The 23129-nt window shown below is 45.0% G+C and overlaps 1 protein-coding gene across 2 annotated transcripts; it reads left to right on the top strand.

Moving 5' to 3' along the window:
- Positions 1-2878: 2878 nt before the first annotated feature.
- Positions 2879-23059, top strand: BFSP2 (beaded filament structural protein 2, phakinin). Of its 2 annotated transcripts, XM_010562034.1 has the most exons (7): positions 2879-3432; positions 11764-11846; positions 13760-13916; positions 16306-16467; positions 21225-21356; positions 21832-22052; positions 22812-23059. In XM_010562034.1, exons 1-7 carry the CDS (start codon positions 2977-2979, stop codon positions 22813-22815), a joined length of 1215 nt encoding a protein of 404 aa, XP_010560336.1. In that variant the 5' UTR covers positions 2879-2976; the 3' UTR covers positions 22816-23059. The 2 variants fall into 2 exon arrangements, with proteins under 2 accessions (XP_010560336.1, XP_010560335.1); XM_010562033.1 differs by lacking the exon at positions 22812-23059 and having other exon boundaries at positions 2977-3432; positions 21832-22414.
- The last annotated feature ends 70 nt before the right edge of the window (positions 23060-23129 follow it).

A 23129-nucleotide genomic window follows, 5' to 3' on the forward strand; every position in this document is an offset into this window, starting at 1 on the left:
TTTTTTCCTGCATAAATGTCCTAACCACAGTACATGCTGGACTCACAGCTGCTCCGCTCTGGCCCAGTGACTCGTGGATTATTTCCTGCAGAGCAAACAGCCTCAAAAAAAGACATGTAGTGTCCCCTTCAACAGAACAGAAACCTCCTTTGAATTTATCAGAAATCTTGAAATCTGGTGACTAGGGACTCCCACCAATTCAGTGCTGTAGCTTTGACCACATTTCCACTTCCCCACTGTTTTATTTATCTTGTGTGCTGAGACTGCTAGTGCCACAGAATCAAGTTTCCTCATATCCCCCTCTCCTCTCTGAGACTTTCCTTCCCCCCCCTTAGGAATGAAAACGCAGTGTTTCAGAGCAAAATGGCATTTCAGTCCTACCCAGTTAAGCACTAGATTGCAGGCTGTAATAGTGTTAGGGGAATAGTAGGGTTGAGCAAAGCTTAAATGATGGATTAAAAAATAGGTTGTTACAAGGAGAGGCTAACATGGAACATGGAATGACTTTGCCTAAATCGATGCTCTCTCTTTGAGTAACCCAGAACTGTTACCGTGGGACCAATTTTCAGGTTTGCTTCTCAAATTGCCTTTTTTGTATCGTTCGGCAAGTGAAATGGTCTCTGTCCTTTGAGGTCTTGGCCGTCCTCTCCCTGCCTCTGGCCATCAGTCCCTGTACATTACTTTCTACCTTCACTCCTGACTTCATGGGGAGCAGGCTGTGAGGCAGCAGGGACTTTACCCCCTGCTCCAGCTGGCTGCTCTGTTCCACTGGCCACTCAGGTTTATCGCTTGGTTGTGTGGAAGGGAAGCTCAGGCAGGACAGGGTTAGCGTAGCATCATTAACCATACGCCTTGTTCAAGGTGAACCACGGCTGGTACCAGAAAAGGGAATTATAGCAGCGGCACATCTGGTCCAGCTGTTCCCACCTGCCAGCAGTGTCCCAGTGGCTGCGGTTAGCCAGAGCAACCTGACAACTTTACTAAATGATGGCTGGAATCAGACCAAGACGTGAGGCATTGTCGCCCGTCCTTTCTCCCTGTCCCACATGTGCACTTCTGCTGTGCCGAGGCACAAACCTGAACGCAGGCTACAGGCTTCCTAAAATTAGAAAACTGAAATGTTATAGGGGCTCTTCTAGATACTTGATTTTCTGCTCAGAATCGGAGAGTCATGCACCGCCTCCCTGCGAGGTGACTGCGGCAGGCAGGAAGACATGGCTGTGCATGGACATGGATGGACACTTTGGGAATATATCTTTTCACCATGGGGTAAACGCTACGCAATATGATATCTGCAATCCTCATGATCAAACAATAAATGGCCTCCTGGAAATCACTTGTTGATTGTAGAGTAAAAACTTTCTGAGCGTCTTGCCAAGAGCGAAAGCAATCCCCTGAGGACCTTCATCTTCTGTTTCAACAGGGAGGTGGAAAGGGAGAACGAGGTTACAGAGAACTAAATTCAGTTCTTTGCAAAAAAAGTCTGTATTTTTACATTTGTTTTCTGTGTGAGGTATTGCTTTTGCAAGGCAGATTTTTTTTTTTTATTTGACACAGGGCAAATACACTGAAAATGTTATGTAAGAAATACTGGAGGATTCCTCTCATTTAGCCAGCACAGTTTGCTTGGTAATCTAAATGCAGAATGCCTAGAAACTAGCCAAAAATATTTGCAAAGCTGTGAGATGCTGCACTGTTACCAGGCTTCACACAACTGGGAAATGGCCACCTGACCGTAGGCAGTCTCACAGCTCTCAAACTTAAAAAACAAGCGAAACAAACTCCAGCCGCAAACCCAGCAAGCCAGGATTAGGCACTCGTGGAAGACAGGGATTTCTGATTGTATTCCATCTCGCCAAAGACTCACCGCCGCCCCTGTACAAACCTACACCACATTAGGGCAATGCCCAACATCAGCACATTACAGGCATGCCTACAAAGATGCGCACACGGTACTCCTACACTGGAACAAGTCTGGCACCCTGGCTGTGAAGCATCCCTATGTGTAGGTAGGATAAACTATACCTAACATCATATAGTGACATATCCTGCTGTACCACACACGTACCTATAAACCTACCTACCTTACGTACCTATAAACTACCCACCTGATTTCTAGTTGCTAAAGATAAGTGACACAAAAAGAAGAGCAGGGGAACCCCCCCCCCAGCCTCCCCTGCAGTAAGTCTCAGGGATTGTTCCATCCTTTTCTTTTGGTTCACAGTTGTCTCACTTCGTCGCCAAAGTGAAATGGGCCCTTGTTGAACAGACCGAGTGCAGTTGATGATAACGTGACGTTAAACCGACTGAGCAGGGGTAGACGTGAGGGTGCCTGTCCCTGGTTAAAATCTGCTGGGTTTGGGGCAACGTGCCTTGGCCGGAAGGTGAAGCCAAAGTGCAGAGAAATCCAGAAGCTGCAGGAGGGCCGAGGGAGCGTTCGAGGCTGTGCGGCAGAGAAAGGCTGGCTCGGCTTGGCTCGGCCGTGGCCCTGCTGGCTCCTCCGAAGTTTGGGCTTTGCTAACTTTAGGTAACGTCTTGCTGCAGCAGACTCTGCCTGGAGCAAGCACGGGTGTGAGCGGCCAATGTATTTGTAAAGTACATCTAGATACCTGTGGGCATAAGGATAGGAAATCATCCGGGTGCCAGCGCAGAAAACACCGCTGGTATTTTAACACGTACGTTGCACTGAATCCCCGTCCCGCTGTCCCTGTAAACAGCATTGTGCTTTTCATCTGCCACATTTGCAGCAGCAGCAGCAGGGAGATTTCCCCTGAAATGGGATTGCTGACCCAGCGGCCGCCCAGACAATGTGACGGGCGCTCCCGGGCAGCACAAAGCCCCCCTTCCAGAAAGCCGTCGCACAAAGCCGAAACCCCACGGCGAGCCCCAACCTGCTGGGCTCGGCACATCCCTCCCGCCAGTGCGGGCCGAGGCGGCCGGGCTGAGCGGCAGCGCTCGGCGGGCTGGAGCAGCAGCATGCCCTTGCCGAGGCGCCGGTCGTCCTTCTTGGGGCAGCAGCCCTCTTCCACCGCGGCCGAGGGCTCGGGACCGCCCGGCCGCCGGGTGAGCGTCGGGGGCGGAGGGAGCCTGTCGAGACCCCCCGGCGTCTACGTGGGCACCGTCCCCACCGGCGGCGTGAGCAGCTTGGGCACCCGAGTGTCCCGCAGAGCCCTGGGCATCAGCAGCGTCTTCCTCCAGGGTCTGCGCAGCTCCTCCGCCGCCGTGCCCCTGGCCCCGGGGCTGGAGAAGGGCAGGGGCCTCTCCTACGAGAGCCTGAACGGCTGCTTGGTGGAGTACATCGAGAAGGTGCGAGCTCTCGAGCAGGTCAACCAGGAGCTGGAGGAGCACATCAGGGTCTACCTGGACAAGAAAGCGGCCAGCGTGGGCAGCTGGGGAGCACTGCGGGAGAACTGGGAGGCGATTTACCATCAGGTGAGGGCCGGAGCGCTGTCGGCAGCGAGAGGGGGGGCCGGGGGAGCTTCACGAGTCATCGGCAACCCTGAGCAGCGAGGGTTGATGCTGGTGATGAACGCTGCCTGATTTCAAGGCGTGGTGCGCTAGGTGGAGGGTTTTAAATCTATCTTCATGATAATTAGCATTATCATTTCACAGTGTGTTGTGGAAAATGCCTATTAAGCAGGAGAATTGCCTCAGGCATCCTGCGCGTGGGGGTGACTGAAATGCACCCCGAGGCGCGATAGTCTCCGCTGATTAAAATGGGTGATTTTATTTTTTTTTTCCTTTTTTTTTTGTTGTTCTTAGCTGTGGTTATTACACTGAGCATCAAAATTATTAAAAGAAAACTGCTAGGACTGAATTAGTTTATCCCTCAACATGATATCATTACAAGCACGTTGTGGTTTTTTTTTTTAATTAGCAATTCAGATTTTTACTTTATTCCCTCGTTTGCTTAATCACATTTTCAAAAGCTCTATTTATTTAAAAATAATAATTACATGGCTACAAATGAGTGACTCCTTTCCTTCCCTCTGTCACCACCCCACCACCCTGTACTCCCACCTTCTCGGTACGGCGCAGGCTGCAGGTTCTCCAGCAAAGTGTTTATTGTGGGGATGCAAAATGGTGTTTGCATTGACCTCACGGACAAGAAGCAGTTCGTTTTGCTGACCAGTAAGACTTTGCAGGCTGATGCCCTGCTTGCAGCAAACACCAGGCTCTGTCCCCTGAGGTCTCGGCGCACCTCGCGAGTCCCGGCTTCCCGACTCCCAGCCAGCAGGAGTGGACAGGAGCCCCAGGAGCCGGAGCCCGGCATCTTGCACATCTCTCCCCGGCGGCACTCGTGCAGGCGCAGAAAATGCCGCCGGCGGGTCTTCAGAAAGCCCAAAAGGCAACTTTAAGTTCCCCGGGACAATTGTGTCTTTTACCTTGGGCTGGCCAGAGTTTTACTCTGGTGTAGGAAAGAGGGGGCATTTTTACTGTGCGCTGCATTTTTAGGGCAGGTCTTCACCCAGACCCCTCCAAATGTCGCCTGAACCCTGAATGTGGCAGCATAAGCTGTTGTACAAAGATCATGTCAGCAGAAACATGCAGTTAAGCTCCAACTTTTAAAGTTGTTATCTTTCTGTGTTGCTAAATGACGTTGCTGCCGCTAAGCCTAAAAAGCTTCCTGAAGGGACCAGCTGCTGAAGGCACTGGGTGCTCTGACTCTGGGGTGCTTACGAAAAGCCATACCCTTGGACCTACCATCTCGCTGAGGTAGATGGACACTTTGAAGTGAGATGGGGGGTTAAAGCTTTGCAGCTGCCATCCCCTGTTTTCCAGACGAGTGTCCCCTTTTGCGGTTGTAGACCTCACCCGTAAAACCTACCGGGGCTTACGGTAAAGACCAAAAAAGTAGGACCGTAGTAGATGCTTTAGGAAGGACTGTTTGATTTTTCTTTATAAGAAACCCCAACACTGCAGTGCAGATGTACCTACTCAAGTAATAATTTTTCATCCAAATCGCTTTCCTTCTAACCTTCCTTTATATTGTCATCCTGCCACCTTGCCTCTACCTCCCTTTCTTATGAGTAAAGAAGAGCAGCCCATAATGAAATCTAGCTTGAATATTGGGCTTTTCCTATATAAAACCAGAAAATAAAGCTATGTGGTAATAGCATTTGCAAGTATCATAGAAAATAAGAGAAAAATATTAGCATCATCCGTATCTATTTAACCATTAAAACACATTAGAGAATACATAAAGTTTTCCAAATTACTTCAGTTAAATCAATAAAAGAGGCATCACTTAGTGGGTTTTGACTTTCTCAGATATAATCTGAGCTGTTAGGTACAATTCTGGCTAATAGGTTTCTTTGCTTTTTTATATTAAGCATGTAACCAAAAATGAAAGTAGGACCTCACCCAGCGCAAGCACTGATTAAGTCACGCATCCTGGAGCTAATTGGCAGAAGTATGCCAGCATCAACACCGAAACTGTCACATTTATTAAAACAACGTCAAAATCAGTTGCTGCAGAAATGGCTGCAATCACACAAAGTCAGTACCGTCCTGCCATGACATGTCCCAGTGGGAAAAGTAAAAGGTGTTCAGGAGCGAGGCGTAACAGAAATGAGAGATACCTGGCAGATACATTTCTAGATGTAATTTTTTAAAAATATATTTAGATTTTCCATAGATGTCCACATCTGCCTTAACATGGCATATCCTTTTTTCAGCCTCCTGCAAAATCTGAGGATTCATTTTGATTCCTGGCCAGCCCCATGTGTTCAGCCAGGAGGGATGCCCAGCAGCTGTGAAACCCCTTGGTGCCATTCACATGAAGCAGCTGTGAAAGTTTTGGGGCAGAAAGCCACTTGAGCAGCCACCTGGTTTAATGCAAATGCCCATGATAGGAACAGTTTTTGAACAAGAAGCAGCAAAGAAAAATACACAGTTTGGGGGCGGGGGGGGGGGGGGGATTAGACAGGAGCCCCTTCCTCTTGCCCTGCTAGTGAGAAGACAAAGATTCGGCCACATAGGACTCTCCTGGTCCCAAAATCAGGAATGTGACGGGCCCATCTCTGCAGTGGGGTAGGAGAGAGTCCAGCGGACCTGAGGTCCCATTTCCCTCCTGCTTTTCCTGGGATGTGCTCCAGCAGCCCAAATTTCAGGTAGTTGTCCTCCCAGCAATAACAACTGGGTGCCAGCCTTTTGCCCAAACACAAAGCTAGGGGGAAAAAAGTGGCAACAAGTGCCTCGAGGATACGAGTGGAGGGTACCTCTGGGGAAAAAACCACTCATGTTTCATTGCAGTTGTTGGACTTACGACTGCAGCAGGGGATCACTGACAGAAGCTGAATGGTGGGAAGACACTATCCAGCTCACAGCCTTAATTATCTGCCTGGGGAGCTGGTTTTTAGCAGAGCAGGTGGGCACACACTAATTGGGGCAGGCGCAAAATGGGAGGATTTTTGCAGGAAATGAGGGAAATGAGGAATCCTTGTAGAGAGGAATTCCTGTGACAGAAGTACACATTCATCTCATTTTACCCTAGGCATACTCCTTTTCTCCAGGCTTCATCCTGGTTTTCTTGTGGAAAATTCTCTCTCTAATCAAATGTGTCTCTTCTACAGACCAAGAGGTTGTTTGTAAAGGCAATTCCTCCCAGGGAGCAGGGCAGCACCTGGGAAAAGTGGACGCTTGAAATAATCTCAGAGAGTTTAGACAGAGGAGAGGGTAGCTCAGCCTCTGTGACCGTTCAATTACGGCTGCGTGGGAGACACAGAGATTTATTTTGTCTATGAGATGGCACATAGCGCAGTTCAGATCACAGGAGTAAACACAAAAGCAGAAGAAGGAATCAACATCCTGCACCAATTTTACCACTGCTGTGACTCCTGTGCATGGTTGGGAGCATTTGAAAGATCACCAGAGTTTTTCTTTAGAGATACTTTTATTTGCACCGGCCTTACTGTCAGCATTTACTCAGTGTTAGTATTAAGCCTGGAGAATATACAGGACTGAGACCCTGAGGAATCGCCGCATTTGGACTCACACCCAGTAATCTATTTGCCACGGGGCCAGGAGAGCTGCTGAGTATTCCCTGTAACACACTCTGACGGAGCACAGTGCGTGATCAGTGTCTGCAAATGGGTGAAATAGCATTCTGCTGCTATATGAGGGCACAACAAATTCCCGCAAAATGACACAGAGCTTCGTCAACCACCGTACAGAGGATGGCAATAAATTAGTTTTAATTATGTTCTCTCAGCCACCTCCAACAGCGTAACCTTGGACTACCTTCACATACAGCTGTGAGGTGGGGTGAGATTTCTCCTTGTGCTTAGGCAACATTACAGTTTTTACGGATTGTTTCTGTAGGAGGTATCTCCTGCTTTGAGAACCAGGCATTCTTTGATGCAGTCCCATTCCCTTATAAAGCATTCGATGTACAGATGAAGTCGTGCTTTCCTGGATGCAGCAGGAATCGGCAAAGGACCCATCAATGTTCCCAGCCTCTCTCCAGGTATTACCTTTCCCAAGGGGATGCAACAAATGCCATTCTTGGGGCCTTTGAGTTTTCCTTCCTCATGAAAGCATGACCAAAAGCGTTACGAGTTTACTGCTTGGCACCCAGGCAGCAGGCACTGGGTTCCATGCTTTGAGCTGGCTTTAGCTGTGAATTGCAATGTGTTGGAGGCAATGGGCTGATATCAACCATTTCTTTCTCTGTGTGGAAGGAAAGACTAGACCAGCATCTTCTGGTCTTTCTCCATGGAGGCATCATTTGCTTTAACTGAAGTGAACTTAAAAGCCAGATAATTTTCCATTACATGAATAATTAAACCATGAGATTCATTATCACAGGCCACACCTGAGGCCACAAATTTAGCAGCATACACAAAGGATTTAGGCATTTGTAAGAGTAGCAAAACTGTACAAAGCTATCGATAAAGCATAGCTAAGAACTTGAAAGGCGTAGTAAATCTTGCAGTGCCAAACTTGATCAGATCTCTGTTAAAAATCAAAAGTAGCTAGTCACCAGGGATAAGTTCTCCTTGTAAGTGCCTGTATCACATCCCACTTTATCGAGGCCGGACTCTGCAAACTCCCTTGAAGCAGCTGGTTTTCCTTGCTGCCAGTCATAACCCAGTAAACGGACTAGTACGTTGATGCAGATTTTGATAAGATTTTTTTCTGCTAAAAATTAAAATGGTGTTTTCACGTCCATAAAATCACAGTGAAATCAAAGACAATTGTTGCTGCTTTCTAGTTAAGATGTTTTACACCACAAATATTCAGTGTTAATTCAAGAGCTGAAAAAAAAATCCTGTTCAAAAGGTGTATGTGTGTCACAGGTGCGCATGTTGAAAGACAATATGTGACTTAAAGGAGCTATTATTAGTAATAATATTTGCATTTTGATAACACTTCCCATCTTCGCTGTTTAAATGCCACATGAGCATCAGTGAATTAAGCCTCCCAGAAGCCCTGCGAGTCAGGACAGCATTGCCTTCTACTTTACAAGCAGAGGAGGCAATATCTGAGTGCTTGTGGCATCGCGAGCCCTCTCGTTTCCAACGCACATGAAGAAGGGTGTTTCCTAAACTGCTGCATCATGCGTTTTAGTACATGTGTCAGCAAAGTGGCTATGAATCCGCCTCACTAATGCTGCGTGTTTGCACCCAGCTGTTGATTATTAGGAGAATTAAATCAAACAAAAGAGCCACTAGATGGAAGTCTTACATCTCTTCTCCTCAAGCCTAGAAAAGGGCTTTCATAGCTCATGCAAATCAGGGAGAAGTTTTCAGGAAACCTGGTTTCTACGTAGAAGCTACCATGTAATTATTTAACCTTCAGGTTTGCTGTTGGATGTAAAGCGCATACAGCTCATTTCCAGGAGAGCTGCAAGGCTAATGCCTGCTGGCTCCCACTGCAACACTCATCCCTGAAGCCTTCCGAACATCAGATTTTTTTATACCGTTTTTACTTGCACGGCACAGTTCAGGTTTGTGTGCAGTTTTGGAAAGCCTCAGACTTTCTCACTGAATGTTTGGCATTAGCTGCCGGTCTGTGAAGGGAGGAGTCGGGTATTAACCGAGTCCTCAGGGGTACCAGGGCTCTGGTAGGGACATCCACTTGTGGGGCAGGTAAGAAGCCACCTCAAATGCTTCAATAAAGGCACAAGATTACTACTGAAAAGCAGTTTTAAAACCCAGTTTTCCACTGCATAGAGGCAGAAATCCAGGCAGTGGAAAATCACCAGCTATTCCCTGCTTCTTCTTTCAATGCAGCCCAAAAGCCATTTTACACTGGATTCAGCCTCTAAACTTAGCCATTACCATACCTCTGAGTGACACTGTGCAGCTCACAGGACTTAGTGTTACTTTTGCTCATGGGATCTTCCCAATTCCCTTAAAGACATTCATTTTCATCAGACTTTAGGTCAGATATTGGAACCGCATGGGCTCACTGCCGGCGTCGAATGGGCTTGTTTTGACAGGGCAGGGCAAATCACAGGGCAGCGCTTCTGCTCCCTGATTTGAGTCAGGAAAAAAAATAAAAGCTTCTCTGAAGATCCACACATGTATCAGTTGGCAGGACGACAAAATAACTTCTGCAGGAAAAAAGAAAAGGGAAAAAAAAAAAAGAAGAAAAAACCCCCAGACAACCAAAAATTCAGAGTTTGGGGCAAACAACTGCCTCTACCTCCATGCTGCTGCCATGTAAAAACTAAATGTCTTTTCTCCATCTTTCAGGAGAAACTCAGGTCTCCTGGTGCAAAGGGACCTGAGGACGGCAGAGCAGCATGTCCCCAAGGTCCCGGCTCTGTAGAAGGGACAACCCAGGGGCTGAGGAGTTAGGCCAGTGCTGGTAAAGTGAGGTTGCAAAAAAGCAGGGAGAAGGAAATAAGGGGTTGAACAATGAAGAAGAGCCAGTTCTGCGTGCAAGAGAGCACATAAAAGAGGTACCCTCTCTTTGCCCACACCTACGGCTTTCCTAACATCTCGGACTCCTATGCATTTGCTGCGCTCTCAGATTTTCTCATGCCAAAACTGGGATTTTTTACCCAGTGGCAGTATTCACAGGACCTCCCTCCTCTGTCTAGGTGCTATTTTCATGAAATGTGTTGGAACTGCATGTCTCTGAGATGGCCTATCCGTCTATCGTATCAGTTGGAATTGGCCAAGAAATCCCAGTTATTAGAGAAAAATTCATGCAATGGCATGAACTCTGTTTCCTTTGGAAGCCAAGCCCCGAGCTTGCACTGGCAGGAACGGAGATCCAGCCCCAGGCTTCCAGCCACAGCCACCTTCCCTTTTTGCTCCTAACAGTAGGTGAGAAGTAAGCAAACCACTTATTTTTTTAACTCTCACGCCTCCTCAGACTTAAAAGACGCAGAGTGCTTTTGACTTCATGATCCACTATGGACTTCTCAGTGCGGGGAATAGGTTATTCCTCCAGATCTCTCCTTATCAGATGCCTTCACATATTTCATGTTTGTTTGTTCAAGCATCTGTAAGACATTGGGAGAAGTAAGCCGCTTTTCGTGAGGATGAGTGTTAATTACCACATAGAAATGCTTCAGCCTTGCATGTCCACCTCCACCCCATCCCCAAGCAGCAGGCCAAGGAGCAGGTAGGACCATTCTAAGGCAACAATCCCACTTGTGGTACTTGAGATAACTTGTCTGGACGAAGCCTCGATGCCTCCACATTGCATGGCCTGTTTCACCTCCGGGGAGCAGAGTGCTTCGGGGGATTTGCAATCTCATTTAGTGGCAGACTTAATTATCTAAAGAAAGATTTCTGCTTCAAGAACTCTCCTGGCCCGCTTAAAAAGCTGCTCTTACTCACGTGGTGGTTTAGTTTCAACTGCAAATCTCCTGAAAAAGACCAAAGAGGTGTTCAGCTTAGCTCCTCCAGAGTGGCGGCATGGACCCCGGCGTGGCTGGAGCCCCCAGACAGTTATTTGCAGAGATGATTGCTCTAATCCTGGTACTGAATTCAGCATATCTTCGGTCACCTCTATAGCTCCATGCACGTGTGAGTCCAGGGCAGGCAGTGGTCGTCTTTTACCTCTATCATTTTTTATAACCCTTTTGAATCAGAACAAGCTGCTATGTCACAAGCCTTTCAGGTTTGCTCACCCCTCAAGTGCCTCCTGGGCATTAAAGATCCCCCCCAAGCCCTAGCAATGATACCACAGTCTTATTTGCACAATCTTTCCAAAGCATTTCACATTCGATATAATAATCTTTGAAGACTGCCTGCTTCTCAGGTCTCATATCTATCGCAAGAGCTTACAGGATCCCATCAGAGAAGAAAAACGACGCTCTGGGAGCTGAGGACGGCTCACAGGCGGCATGAGCAACAAGTATTCCTTGGCTCACTGAAGAGGACGACCCTGAAGAGGACTGCTGATATGGGAAGTAGAATAGGAACTGCATAAGTGCTACTTAAACTGTATCTAGAAAATATAAGCGGGACTTAAATGATGAACGTACCTTGCGCACAGTAACAAATTTTGCCCTTTGCGACCAGCTGACAATCAGAATAAATGTGTTTCCACACGAAGATGAAAGCTTAGGAGCAATGAACAGTTTGATGACAAATTACAGCCTATTTGCAGAGAATTTGTGAATTTATATGTACAAACTTAATTGATTAAATTATCTGGAATGAGTCACGTGAACAGCCCTAGGCTAAAGGATTATTTTCAGAATCAAAGCTATACATCTGCTTAAGGCACGTGTATGGTGCACATAGCTAATATGCTGAAGCTCTTCATTGCTTGAGCTCTGTTGTCTCTTTCTCCTAGGTGGGCGAAGCAGTCCTTGAAAATGCTCGTCTTATGCTTCACACGGAGAACATTCAAGCCTGTGCTGAAGACTTTAAAGACAGGTAGTCTCGTGGTGGCATCTAGCTGGCCACGTTCTTTGAAACTTTGCCTTGGCAAACGCTTACTCTATAGGGGAGTAATGCCTAGTGAGTAGAACAGGCTCGTTCTTTTAAGTTGAATGAATATTCAACCACCTGACTTGGGAGGGGGTTGGTAACAGTAAAATAATTACTATGCTAACAATGTTTTGGAAGATTTTGAAGATTTATAGTAACAAAAATGTGCACTAGCAAAATTACTTAAGCTATTCTTTGCTAGACGAACATTGATCTCTTACTGAGAGATCAGTATTCATTCAAATTTGGGTTGACATTTTATAAAGGCAAACTTCCATGTGGTTTTTAGTTTTAATTTTCAGTACCACACAAGTGGTTTTGGAAGTAACAATCATTCTGCTGCAGCAGCTGGAAAGGTAAAACTGCACCACGACAAACGTCAGCGTGGAAACGTTAGATAAGAAAACAGAAATGGGCTGCACTGATTTTCTTTGTCTTTACTGAGAGAAATGAATAGTAAAAGATGATCTTAAATACTGGCAAGCAAACTACTTTTTTAACATCTTTCTGTTTGCAAAGCTCTTTAAATTTTACTCAGGAGATGTGATCCTTCTAGCTTTTACTCATAATGGACTCATTCATTTACGAGTAGTTTTCTGCAGAGCCTGACACACAAACCTTATTTCAAACTAATTGATTTTTATTTGCTATGATTTTTATCATCCCTTAAATTTCTGTCTCTTTCTCTGGTATTATTTTATTTATTCATATCAAAAAGTGTGTTAATCATGTTCTTAGGTTTGCCTTTTATTTCAGAAAGGTACGATTCTGAGATACTCATTTTATGGCTTTACGTCCAGCAAGCCATGCTCATATTTTAAGTAGTTTTAAAAAAATATTTTTTAAAAGTGTCAGCTGACTTGGACAAGCAGTCTGCATAACAAAAACAATGTCAAATCAATCCACTGCATAGTAAAAGCTCCTCATTCTCACTGGGACCAGCTGCCACTTTCCCAAGCTATTGAACTCCCAGCAACGAAGGTGACTCTCAAGGGGCAGAGTGCAGGACTTTTTTATGAAGTTGGCTCCTGTTTAACCTGCCAACCCCCTTGTCTGACCTCCCTGGCTACCAGGTCCCCAGGTTGGATGGGTTTGACACAAAAGCCTCCCACCCGAGGAGATTCGCCATGCAACTCAGCCACATTTTCAGTGGAAAGCCTAAAATGAAAAGGTACAGACACGAGTGACGCAGCAAGCAGTGCTGTGGAATAGTAACTGCCTGCCACAATTTTACCTACCATTGCAGCCACGGTTTAGAAACGAGCCATTTTCTGTAACAGCAATTCTAGTTGACAAACCAAGCACTCAGATTTCCTCTTTATTTTGATACTACTGGGATTTGGCCTTAAGGAGGGGCTGGGACCCTGGAACATAGACCAGACTTCCATCAGCATGTCCGTTAATAAAAATCATGCTCGATGCACGTGTGTTTTCTTTAACCATTGCTCTGAAAAGTTTTTATGTAAATGAATGAGGAGTTATTCTCATTGTACAGCCAAGCAAACAGAGAAAAAGCCCCCCCCCCCATAGTCATACTGTATATAAATACCAGATCTAGCAAGAGACCACGTGCCTCTCCATGCTTATTCAGGAATCCCATAAGGCTGATAGCCACCACAGCGCAGACTGCTAACTTGGACGGTTTTATTACACTCAGAGGTAATGACAGGGTACTTCAGGCAGTCAAATTCAAGTACAGTGAGACAAGGTGAGAGCAAAGTATCTCTTCTGTGTTTCTGTGTGTCTGTCTGGGACACATGAGCTAATTTGCACAATGGTGTCATTTTAAAAAAAAATGCAGGTGTTTCTTGCTGAGCTGTGCTGTATTAAGGTTTAGTTTGGTTTTTTTTTCTTTGCAGGTATGAAAATGAGCAGCCATTCAGAAAAGCAGTGGAAGATGAAATTAATTCCCTGTATAAAGTGATTGATGATGCTAATTTAACTAAAATGGATCTGGAGAGTCAGATAGAGAGCATGAAAGAAGAACTAACTCTGCTGTCAAAGAATCACGAAGAAGTAAGTCCAGACTCGGGACACTGCAAAGCCCATGTGTGCCTGTTTCATCTGGCTAGTATCGTACATCTAGTGCAAAGCAAGCACTGAAAGCCTCCGCCTGCCATGTCTGGCTGGGGGGATTCTCCTGAAACCCCCTCCTATTTCTCTCTTCTCTGTTAACTTAAAGCACTAACCTCTGAGGCATGATCAAATTACTTAAATTTAAGCTTTAACTCTTTCTCATCTGATAAATATGACATGGAAGAGATGTCATCACTTCATTTCTTGCTAGACACCGCATGATGGTGACGGGGTTGCACAGTCACGTATATGGGCATCTCAACAGTGAGGTCTGATTCTCAGACAGAGATGTAAAGAGAAAACACATTTGCAGCTCCAGGCCTGCCACACTAATGCTGAGCATTAACCAGGTTCTTCCAAAAATACCCTGCTTGGCTTACCAAGCTGCACAGTTCACAAAACCGAGTCTCTCCTGAACAACACCACCACTGAAGCAAGCCACAGGGACAGGCAGCTAGAAGGGAAGCCCATTACTAGCCAATTTTGCAATACTTCCCCTCTTTCTCATTACATTCACCAGCACTCCTTGCATGAAGATGGTTTATTCCCTTCAGCGGGATCAGACCCAAATCAGCACCTTTGCTGATGGGGGCTCGAATATGGAGCTACTACTAATCCCACATTAGGCACAGCAAGCAATTGTGCTGATGCCTCAAAGGTAAAAGAGAGTTTGAATTGAGATGGCCCACGGAAGTGAGGCACTATCCTACCTTACATTCTTACGTGTTATTTCTCCAACCACAGGATTTCAGCAACATTGGCAGGCATATGGAGACTTGGCTTGCCGAGCTGAGGTTGCTTCATCCCCTCCCTGCTTTCATGAATCTAATCCCAAGGCTGGCATTTTGCAGAAAACAGTCAGTGGCTTCAGCACCACTGCACAGCATGAGAAAGATGGAAGTCCTTTTAGATGAGAGGGAAAACAGAAAATTGACAGAAATACACAAGATCCCCTTTAAACCTCCGGGTATTGCAATGATTGCTGTGAAACCAGAAAAGCTGGCACTGATGCTGTTCTCTGCCCATCTATATGGCATAAGGAGAACAACTCCTTTCCAACAGCCTCTCTTGCTCTGCATTTAGCCAGTGAGGAGTCCTTGCAGGGTGGAAGGATGCTCCTTTCTTTACCCATTGGGAGTACCTGAGCACTAGCAGAACCACCTCAGCACAGATCTGGTTTTCTCATGGCAGCAGCACCAGGGGAAGCTGCTCAAGAGAAGCCACAGAATAAAGGCTGGAAGCAACTATTGCAATTACTCCAGCTGAGCTCTGGCACAATAAAGTCCCAAGGACTTCCCTGAACTAATTCAAACCTTTCTTTCTTCCAGTGCCCCCACACAGAAATCCACGTCGAGTCCTTTGGAAGCTTTTGCGCACTTGGAGTGGGCACATTTTGAGGCTTTCATTCTTGCAGGTTCAGAAATCACGTAATTCCCATCCACTCCCAGTATCGTCACTGTCAGGGGTCATTGCTTACACACACAATTCCCAGATGCTTTTACACTACTTCTATTGCTTAGGCCAATAGCACATATAAACAGGTTGATGTAAAAGGATTGTGGTGCCAGACAGTTCAGATACATGCACAAATCTCATTTATTCATGTGTTCCTGGACACAATGTACAACCAATGGGCTACCTCTAAGTGTGCAATTCTGGACACACTAACTCTCTACTGCTTACATGTTTTTGGAGCCCATGTATGTAAAGAAGGAACAGAGTGCTGTCACAGAGTGCTCTTCATCTAACAACATGCACACGCATAAAAGCACACATGTGGCTCACACAAGCTGCGAGGCTGCAGAGCTCCTGCTGTTTTGCACAGCTCCTTGTCTCTCCCAGTAGATCCATGCCGATGTTACTGCATGGTGCAGCACAGAGGGAAGAGCAGGGTTTGATTTGCTGTAAGCTGTTCGTTCCTTGACCCAAAGTCCACACTTGCAGCTTTACTGGCAATATAGCTGTGGTGGGTTCGGGTCCCGGGTGCGCAGCATGTCAAGCTCTGACTGCTGGAGAAACTTGCCACTGTGGGAGGGCTGCTCCAGGCAGTGCATTGGTGCAGGGCTTCAGTGTCCCTCCACCAAGGGGAAAACCAATTCCAGTACCCCAGATCTGCAGCAAGACTCCCCACGCAGAAGCAAGGCAAATCCATATCTGAAAAAGAAACCTTCCAGTGCACTAAATCATTAATGTAGAGTCACCTTTCGGGACCAAATTTAATTACTCTCCCAGTGTTTGTGGCACTGAAAGAGCTCTTCCTTGAGCCTCTCTGAAGCTACCATTCAATTGTCCAGTTCACCTTCTTTTATGTCTGTTATTTTTGTTCAAGGATGTGAAGGTATTATACAAGCAGCTTGCTGGATCTCAGGTGGAAGAACTTGATGTTCCCCTGGGAAGTGGCCTGGACGACATACTGGAAAAAATCAGAATCCACTGGGAGAGAGACATTGAAAAGAATCGCGCTGAGACAGGTGCCCTGCTCCGTACCAAGGTAAGCACTCTATAACCCACTCCAACATTACAGGATTTGAAAAAAAACACAAAATCTGTCTGATACTCTGCAGTAACTTTGAGGGTTGGGTGTTTGGGTTTTTTCTTGCAACAAAAAAAGATGGTAAAAATCTAAAGGATTTTGGTCTAAGTCCATGGGAAAATACACTTATAAAATATCAGTGGCTTTCTTGGGATGCACAGAGTTAAGCAGCAGTGGAAACAGCCCTGCTGATATCACAGGTATCTGTGGGAGCCTTCTAAGGACTCTGAAATGTTGGCTAAGAAAAACAAATGTAATCAGCTGATACCTTCCGTGTAGGATAAGCCACAGTTGTTACACCCTTCTTACTAGGGCCGTTCCTCCACTGAACAATTTATAGGGGTCTATAAATCAAAAGGGCAAAACACATTGCTCTACACTAATTATGCAGCTACAGACTCCTTGCGGGTTTCTCCTTGAAATTGTTTCCTTTGGCAGCAGTGGGAAAACCGGATATTAACTTAGAAATGAAAAGTGATGATAATAGCCATTCCCTTTAAAATGGGGAATGGCTATTGCGTCCTTTCCCAATGCTGAGTCCGAAACAGCCTTTTAATGAAGCTTTTTCTCTGTCATGAAGGATCACTTATTTTCCAAAGTGGCTGGCTGAAGTAAGTATTTTTGCAGAGCTGAAGCATTAAGTTCAGTGGACAATCCTATATGTTAGTAGCCATTTCATTCCAAATTGGCTATTACAGCAGAGCATGGCGCAGCAAATCATAACTTCAGCTCTGCTATAGAAATATTTAGCAAAAATAGCACCCCCGCCCCCATTCCATGGTACAGAGCTGCCATGAGAAGAGTAGGGGGTAGTGAAGGCAAACAGCAAGAAAAAGAGCAAGAAATATGTTTGCAAAGATATATGCAAGCTCTGAGTAAGTGTTTATTTTGAAAATAAAGAAGAAAAATCCTGTGACAACAGTGATACCAAAGGTGCTAGGCAATGTACAAGAAGCTAACCAGAGGAGTTTATCCCAGAGGTCCCATCAAGTTTGTGAGCGTGCCAAACTGTTTACTAAGCAAAGTTTTCATAAGGCTGGTCTGCAGGGGCCTGATCTTCAGCTGATACAGCCCAAAGAAAGTCAGTGACACAGTAATAAACTATATGAGCCCAGAGAGTGCCTGCATACAAAGCATATGCAGCCTTGGAAAGCCAGAGCATCCTCAGTAGACTCCTAAGCTTTTCTCAGAAAATCTCTTCCTGGCCCACTGCCAGGTTTCAGCAAAATGAGCATTACTCTGATGGCACCAAATTCTTCAGTGTCCTCACTTTCCTGTCCTGTTTGTTCTGCCTCCTCCTGCGCAAACACACCCTCACAACTTTTTTCTTCCTATTTCTTTCATACCTTCACTGTCTGGTCTTTCAGCTGCTCAGAGGTATCATTTGGGGAGAAAACCGCCAGCTCATACTAGACTGATCATTGGATCCCACTATCATATCTGATACCTAAACCCTCCCTACTTGGCCATCTTAGTCTAAGCTCTTATTAGTTTAAGTTGTTCCTGTTTTGGTTTGTTTTTTTAACAGGAGGAGGAATCAGAATATCACAGATTTCTGGAAAGATCAGTTCTGGTTCTAAGCAGTTTCTGGTATGACATTCTAGGGGGTTTTGTCCCCAGATACACCTCTCATTACACCCAGATGATGCAGTTTTGTATCTCATACAGTTTTGCATCATCTCACACAGATCTATTCAGCTTATTGCTATTTATACAGATAACAAGAGTTCAGCTTTTTTTCCAACTAAGCTTGTGGACTTAAGTCATCTTATGTGGCTAAGTTGCACCACTTAGTTATCCACACTGAAAAATTTGCCCTTACTCTTTCGTGACATCAGAGGAGGAAGAGCCCTTCCCTCCTCTCCTTTGCTCTTCATTACTAGTTTCTTCAGTCTCTCTCCATGAGGTTTTCCTGGGTCCCTAGTATTTTAATTTCCTTTCTCTGTACCCACTTTCTGGCGTAGCTGTGACCAGGTGAGCCCAAGGTATTTCAATTGGTGGCCTAGCACTGACTTAGATGTCAGGGCAGAATTTTTGTTATTTTTCTGACTAATTCCCTTGCCTCATTTGCTTTGTCTTCTGACTAGACTTGCAGTCTTGGCTAGATTTTTTCATGGGTATTCAGGCACGAAAACATACGGATTTACATTCATACCTAATGGGGTTTCACATGGGACTTTTTTAGGTGAGTAAGTAACCTCAAAACTCGAGTCCATTGGTTTGACCTCTGCACTTTTTGTCCATAATGCTCAAAACCTTTCCCTGAATTGGCACAAGTGATTTAAACCCTTGTAAGGCATGCAAGCTGTTTAATGTTTTCCACTGACAAATGCTTTATTTAATGATGTGGTGCTGTTCACTCACGTAGTTTGATTCCACACATCCACCCCTGCTCATTGCTAGTCTGTATTGTGTTCTGCCATCCCTAAATCCTTCTCGTTCATGATTCATCCCCATGGCAGTAAAACTTGAGGCATCAAGCTGTTAAGCTTCCGCCATAATGGAACTAGACTTTAATCCTCCTCTTCATGTCCTGTCTCTTGACCAGCTGTTGATCCATGGCGATGCTCTGCCCGGAGGAGACAATTACACAGCTTCCTCTGTCATCCCCTATGCTAGATCTTGTACAAGGTTTTGAAAAGTCTTGTGAATGATGTAAATTGTTTCTCCCTTCTTTGCTAACACGTTCCCAGAACTCTTAAGAGCTTATCAAAGCCACTTTCCTTCTGCAGCTATCATGCTGATCAGACCCTGGATGTTGGTGTACGACCCCTAATCATCCTTTAATTATCTTGATTCCATGCAAAACAGACTAATGAGAGATTCTGCACTCTTGCACAATGCCTGGCTCAGAGCTGTACAGATGTGCTTGAAGTCCACACAAAATGATAGAGATTCTGGAGGATGATTTCATCTCCCCCCTCCATTAATCCAGCTGTTTGTGGACACCACAATTCAGTATGGCCTTTCCCTTCTGGAGCATCTCTGGAATGGGAAGAAGAGAGCCCCCAGAAAACACAAATTGCCTAGTGAAGAGGGCACAAAGACTACGCCTGCACTTCTCTACAGAAGGAACCTCGAAGCTGAGGCCAAGTGTCATGCCCAGCAGCACCCTCCACAGGGACTCTTGGGGCCACTCAGCTGGTAATCCTAGGAGGATGGGGAAACATTGTGTGTACCAAAAGCTTTTGAGCTCATCCAGTATGTGCTTACTTGCTGTGTCCTCCTCAGTATTTAGGGTCTGATGTGGCCACCTCTATCCACTCCATCTGCCTGTTCCATCATTCACATCACTAATGTTGGGTAGCTGTGACAACTTAGGGTAACTCCTGGATGAGTTTCAGCATCACCTGTGGTGAGGGCAAGTTGGATGTATACGTAGCATTCGGGCCACCAGCAGGGTAAATGTGAATGAGAGATGCCAGGCTTCAGGCAATGGGTGTAAGCTATAACTATAGATGCAAAGGCACCCTCTCTGCCCTATGCATCTTTTAAAAAGAGGCATTCATAGTCCTTATACCATAATAACGTGCAGACTACACTCTCAACGCAACTTAGGAGATACACATTACTCCAGAGTGGCAGGTCCATGAGCACTAGGCTGGGTTCACCAGGACTAGTGAGGTGGGATTATGTCTCTCTGAAGCACAAGCCCCTATAAAGTATTTCTGAAAAATACAGGCTCTGTGCAATTTGCTGGAAAGGAGGGTTTTGATGTTTGGATTGAATTTCAGCCCTCTGCAACGCAGGTTCCTAAATCCTAAGTTCTGTTTGAGACTTAACTGGCACTTAAATGACCTTTTGCTCCTGAGATGATTTCATTCGCAACGACCAAGGTGTGAGGTTCACATGATGGTACCAAAAAAAAATTATAGAAATAATTTCTGGTGCATGGTCCCAGATTTTTTTTAAATTTAATCTTACTTTTAAAATGAAAGAATGCATAATGAGAAAAAGAGGACAGGGTCAAGATGAATTTTCAGAGTGGAATGGAAGTATTTTGCATAGTTGAACTTTAGCATCAGCCAGAAGAAATGTAGGTTTTGACTGAAGAACTGTATTTGCTAGAGAGCCCAGAGCACTGGATTGAAAACCTTGATCTCAGCCTTCATTAAAAAGTATAGAAATTTTATTTTTACTAAGGTACCTTCTCCTTCACCTATTTTCAAGGAGCCTGAACTAAACACATATAAAAACCCACAAGCAACAAGACCAGGAAATTGCATGAGAATATCTTAATTCAATTAACAGAAGTTATTTTTCTGACCTCTGTGATATGACTTGCTCTCTGACTCATAGAATCCAACGTGAAAAATCATGGTGTGAATACTTCCGAAATCCAATAGACTAAGTGAAAACACTTAACTTCTAAAAAAATATTATAGTAGAGCTACAAAATGAAAAATTGCGGCAACATTTTCTTTTTATACGTAATTTTAAACGTACTAGTTTGAATGCTGAACAGCCTTTGCTGACATAGCTAAAATATATACGCTTATCTGTACAAGCCACTTTACAGTAAATGCATAGAAAATATGATAATTTTGACACTAAGAAATATCCAGAATTGTTCAACTGAGGGATTTAATATACAAGAATCAAACTTAAAGTCAGAATTGCCACAAACTGTGAAAATATTAAGTGTCAGTTTGGTATGTAAGGAAACAAAAACATCATTTGAGTAGGCTGAGATGACAGTCGCAATCTTTTACCAGCAACAGGCTGAAACGACGGCTGCCGTGCGAACCCAGGAGGAAGAGCTGGTGGAGGGCCTGAGAACTGAGTTTCATGAAACTGCCTGCAAAATACAGAGCTTGCAAGCAGAAACTGAATCTCTGAGAACCTTGGTAAGTAATGCTGGGTTTTCAATGGCTATATTTGGTGCAAATTCAACATGCCTTCTGAGGAAAACATTCCCATCTTGGGATGCAGACTTTAGAATAAATCGCATTTTCCAGCAGATACTGTTTCCAGACATTTCTGGGCTCTTCTTGATTGATGTGGTGCACCTAGTGTACCACATTTGACAACCGGGGCCCAAATTGCAATCTTCAGTGCCTTCATACTCAATGATAATTTCACCGAGATTGCTGGGTGGGTAGTACTTGACAATGTGAAGAATATCTGCACCTTGTAACCAAAGTAGTTCAACCTTTGTAATGATAATACACATTTTTCAAAGTAACTAAAGGAAGGAATTCTCAAAATATTACATCTCCACTTAAGCATATTCAATAGAGATATTGGCCAAACCTGAATAAAAAATCACTATGAAGCATATGAAAACTGACTGGTTTAATGTCTGCTGTCCTGCCCTTACAGAAGAGGGGTCTGGAGAACTCTTTATACGACGCCAAGCACTGGCACGACATCGAACTGCAGAACCTAGGCTCTGTCATTTCCAAGCTGGAGGCAGAGATGGGAGAAATCAAAGTAGAAACCGAGCAGCAGCAGCGGGATCGTGAAAATCTGCTGACCAGCAAACAACAGCTGGAGAAAGACATTGCTGCATATCACTGCCTTCTGGATGGAGAACAAAGCAGGTACTTGTCCCTAAAAGCAAGTGTGCCACAAGGATGGCGAACATGTGCTCCCCGGGAAGGGCTTGTGAGGTTGCTGGAAGCAGGAAGACTAGGGTGGTTCTCGTGTTTCGTAAGGCTGGGTGGTAGAAGGCGAGGTTTGGAGAAGCTGACAAAGGGGAATAATACCCCAAATCCAGTCATGCAGAGATTCCCAATGCATTGGAGACGGGTGGTTTCCAGCACTGCCGAGCAAGAATGAGGTTTAGGAATACACCAGTAGGTCTATGAGTTTCACTTCCCTGGAGATTTGAGGTGTGAGATTAAAAAGCTGCTACAGCATCTGGGGGCTACAGTAGTGGCTGCAAAGGAGCTGTGGTGGTGTTTCTTGCAATATGCCTTCCCTCTTCCTCCCACTACACAGTCCAAATATTAAAGCTGTGATCCTGGGGAAGCTCCATTACTAAGAACACAAGTTCTCCCCGAAATCCAAGGGCTCATAACATTTGTCCTCTGGGAATAACCTGTGAACGCCTTTACAGTGGCTGGGTTGTTTGGTTGGGCTTTTTTAAGATCCTTAATCACCATCAGTCATGGAACGTCTGAGAATCTGATCCACAGATTACAACTTGCTCTTCTGCTCAGGTCAGGGAGAAATTTTTTTATAATTGGATCCTGCTGAAGTTGATGAGATTTCACCAGCTGAACTGAGCATAGTACTTGGTTCAGCAATTTTCCTATTTGTAGTAGTGACCAATTTTTTAAATTTTTTTTTACTTTCAGCTGATTATGAAACTTCCAGCCCACAGAAGACCATTGCCATTAAAGCAAAAGAAGATGTCACTGCCAATTATATTCGTGGAAGCTGAAAACCCATCAAAGCAGCCTGCTTTATGCAGTTTGATTCAACAATCGAAGTAGGTTGTAGCTTGAACAACTTTATTAGACCCTCCTCATGCAATTGCTTTGCTTACAGATTTCAATTTACTCATGTTGTTAAAATTATAATAAAAATAAAGAATATCAGGGTTCTTGTTTGACTTTTTTTTTTCACTCCAGTATTTTTTCTGATAGCTGAAGGGGGTTGGGTTAAGAACATAG

Source organism: Haliaeetus leucocephalus, unplaced genomic scaffold (assembly GCF_000737465.1).
Source record: "Haliaeetus leucocephalus isolate CR32 unplaced genomic scaffold, Haliaeetus_leucocephalus-4.0 Scaffold153, whole genome shotgun sequence".
Taxonomy (NCBI): domain Eukaryota; kingdom Metazoa; phylum Chordata; class Aves; order Accipitriformes; family Accipitridae; genus Haliaeetus; species Haliaeetus leucocephalus.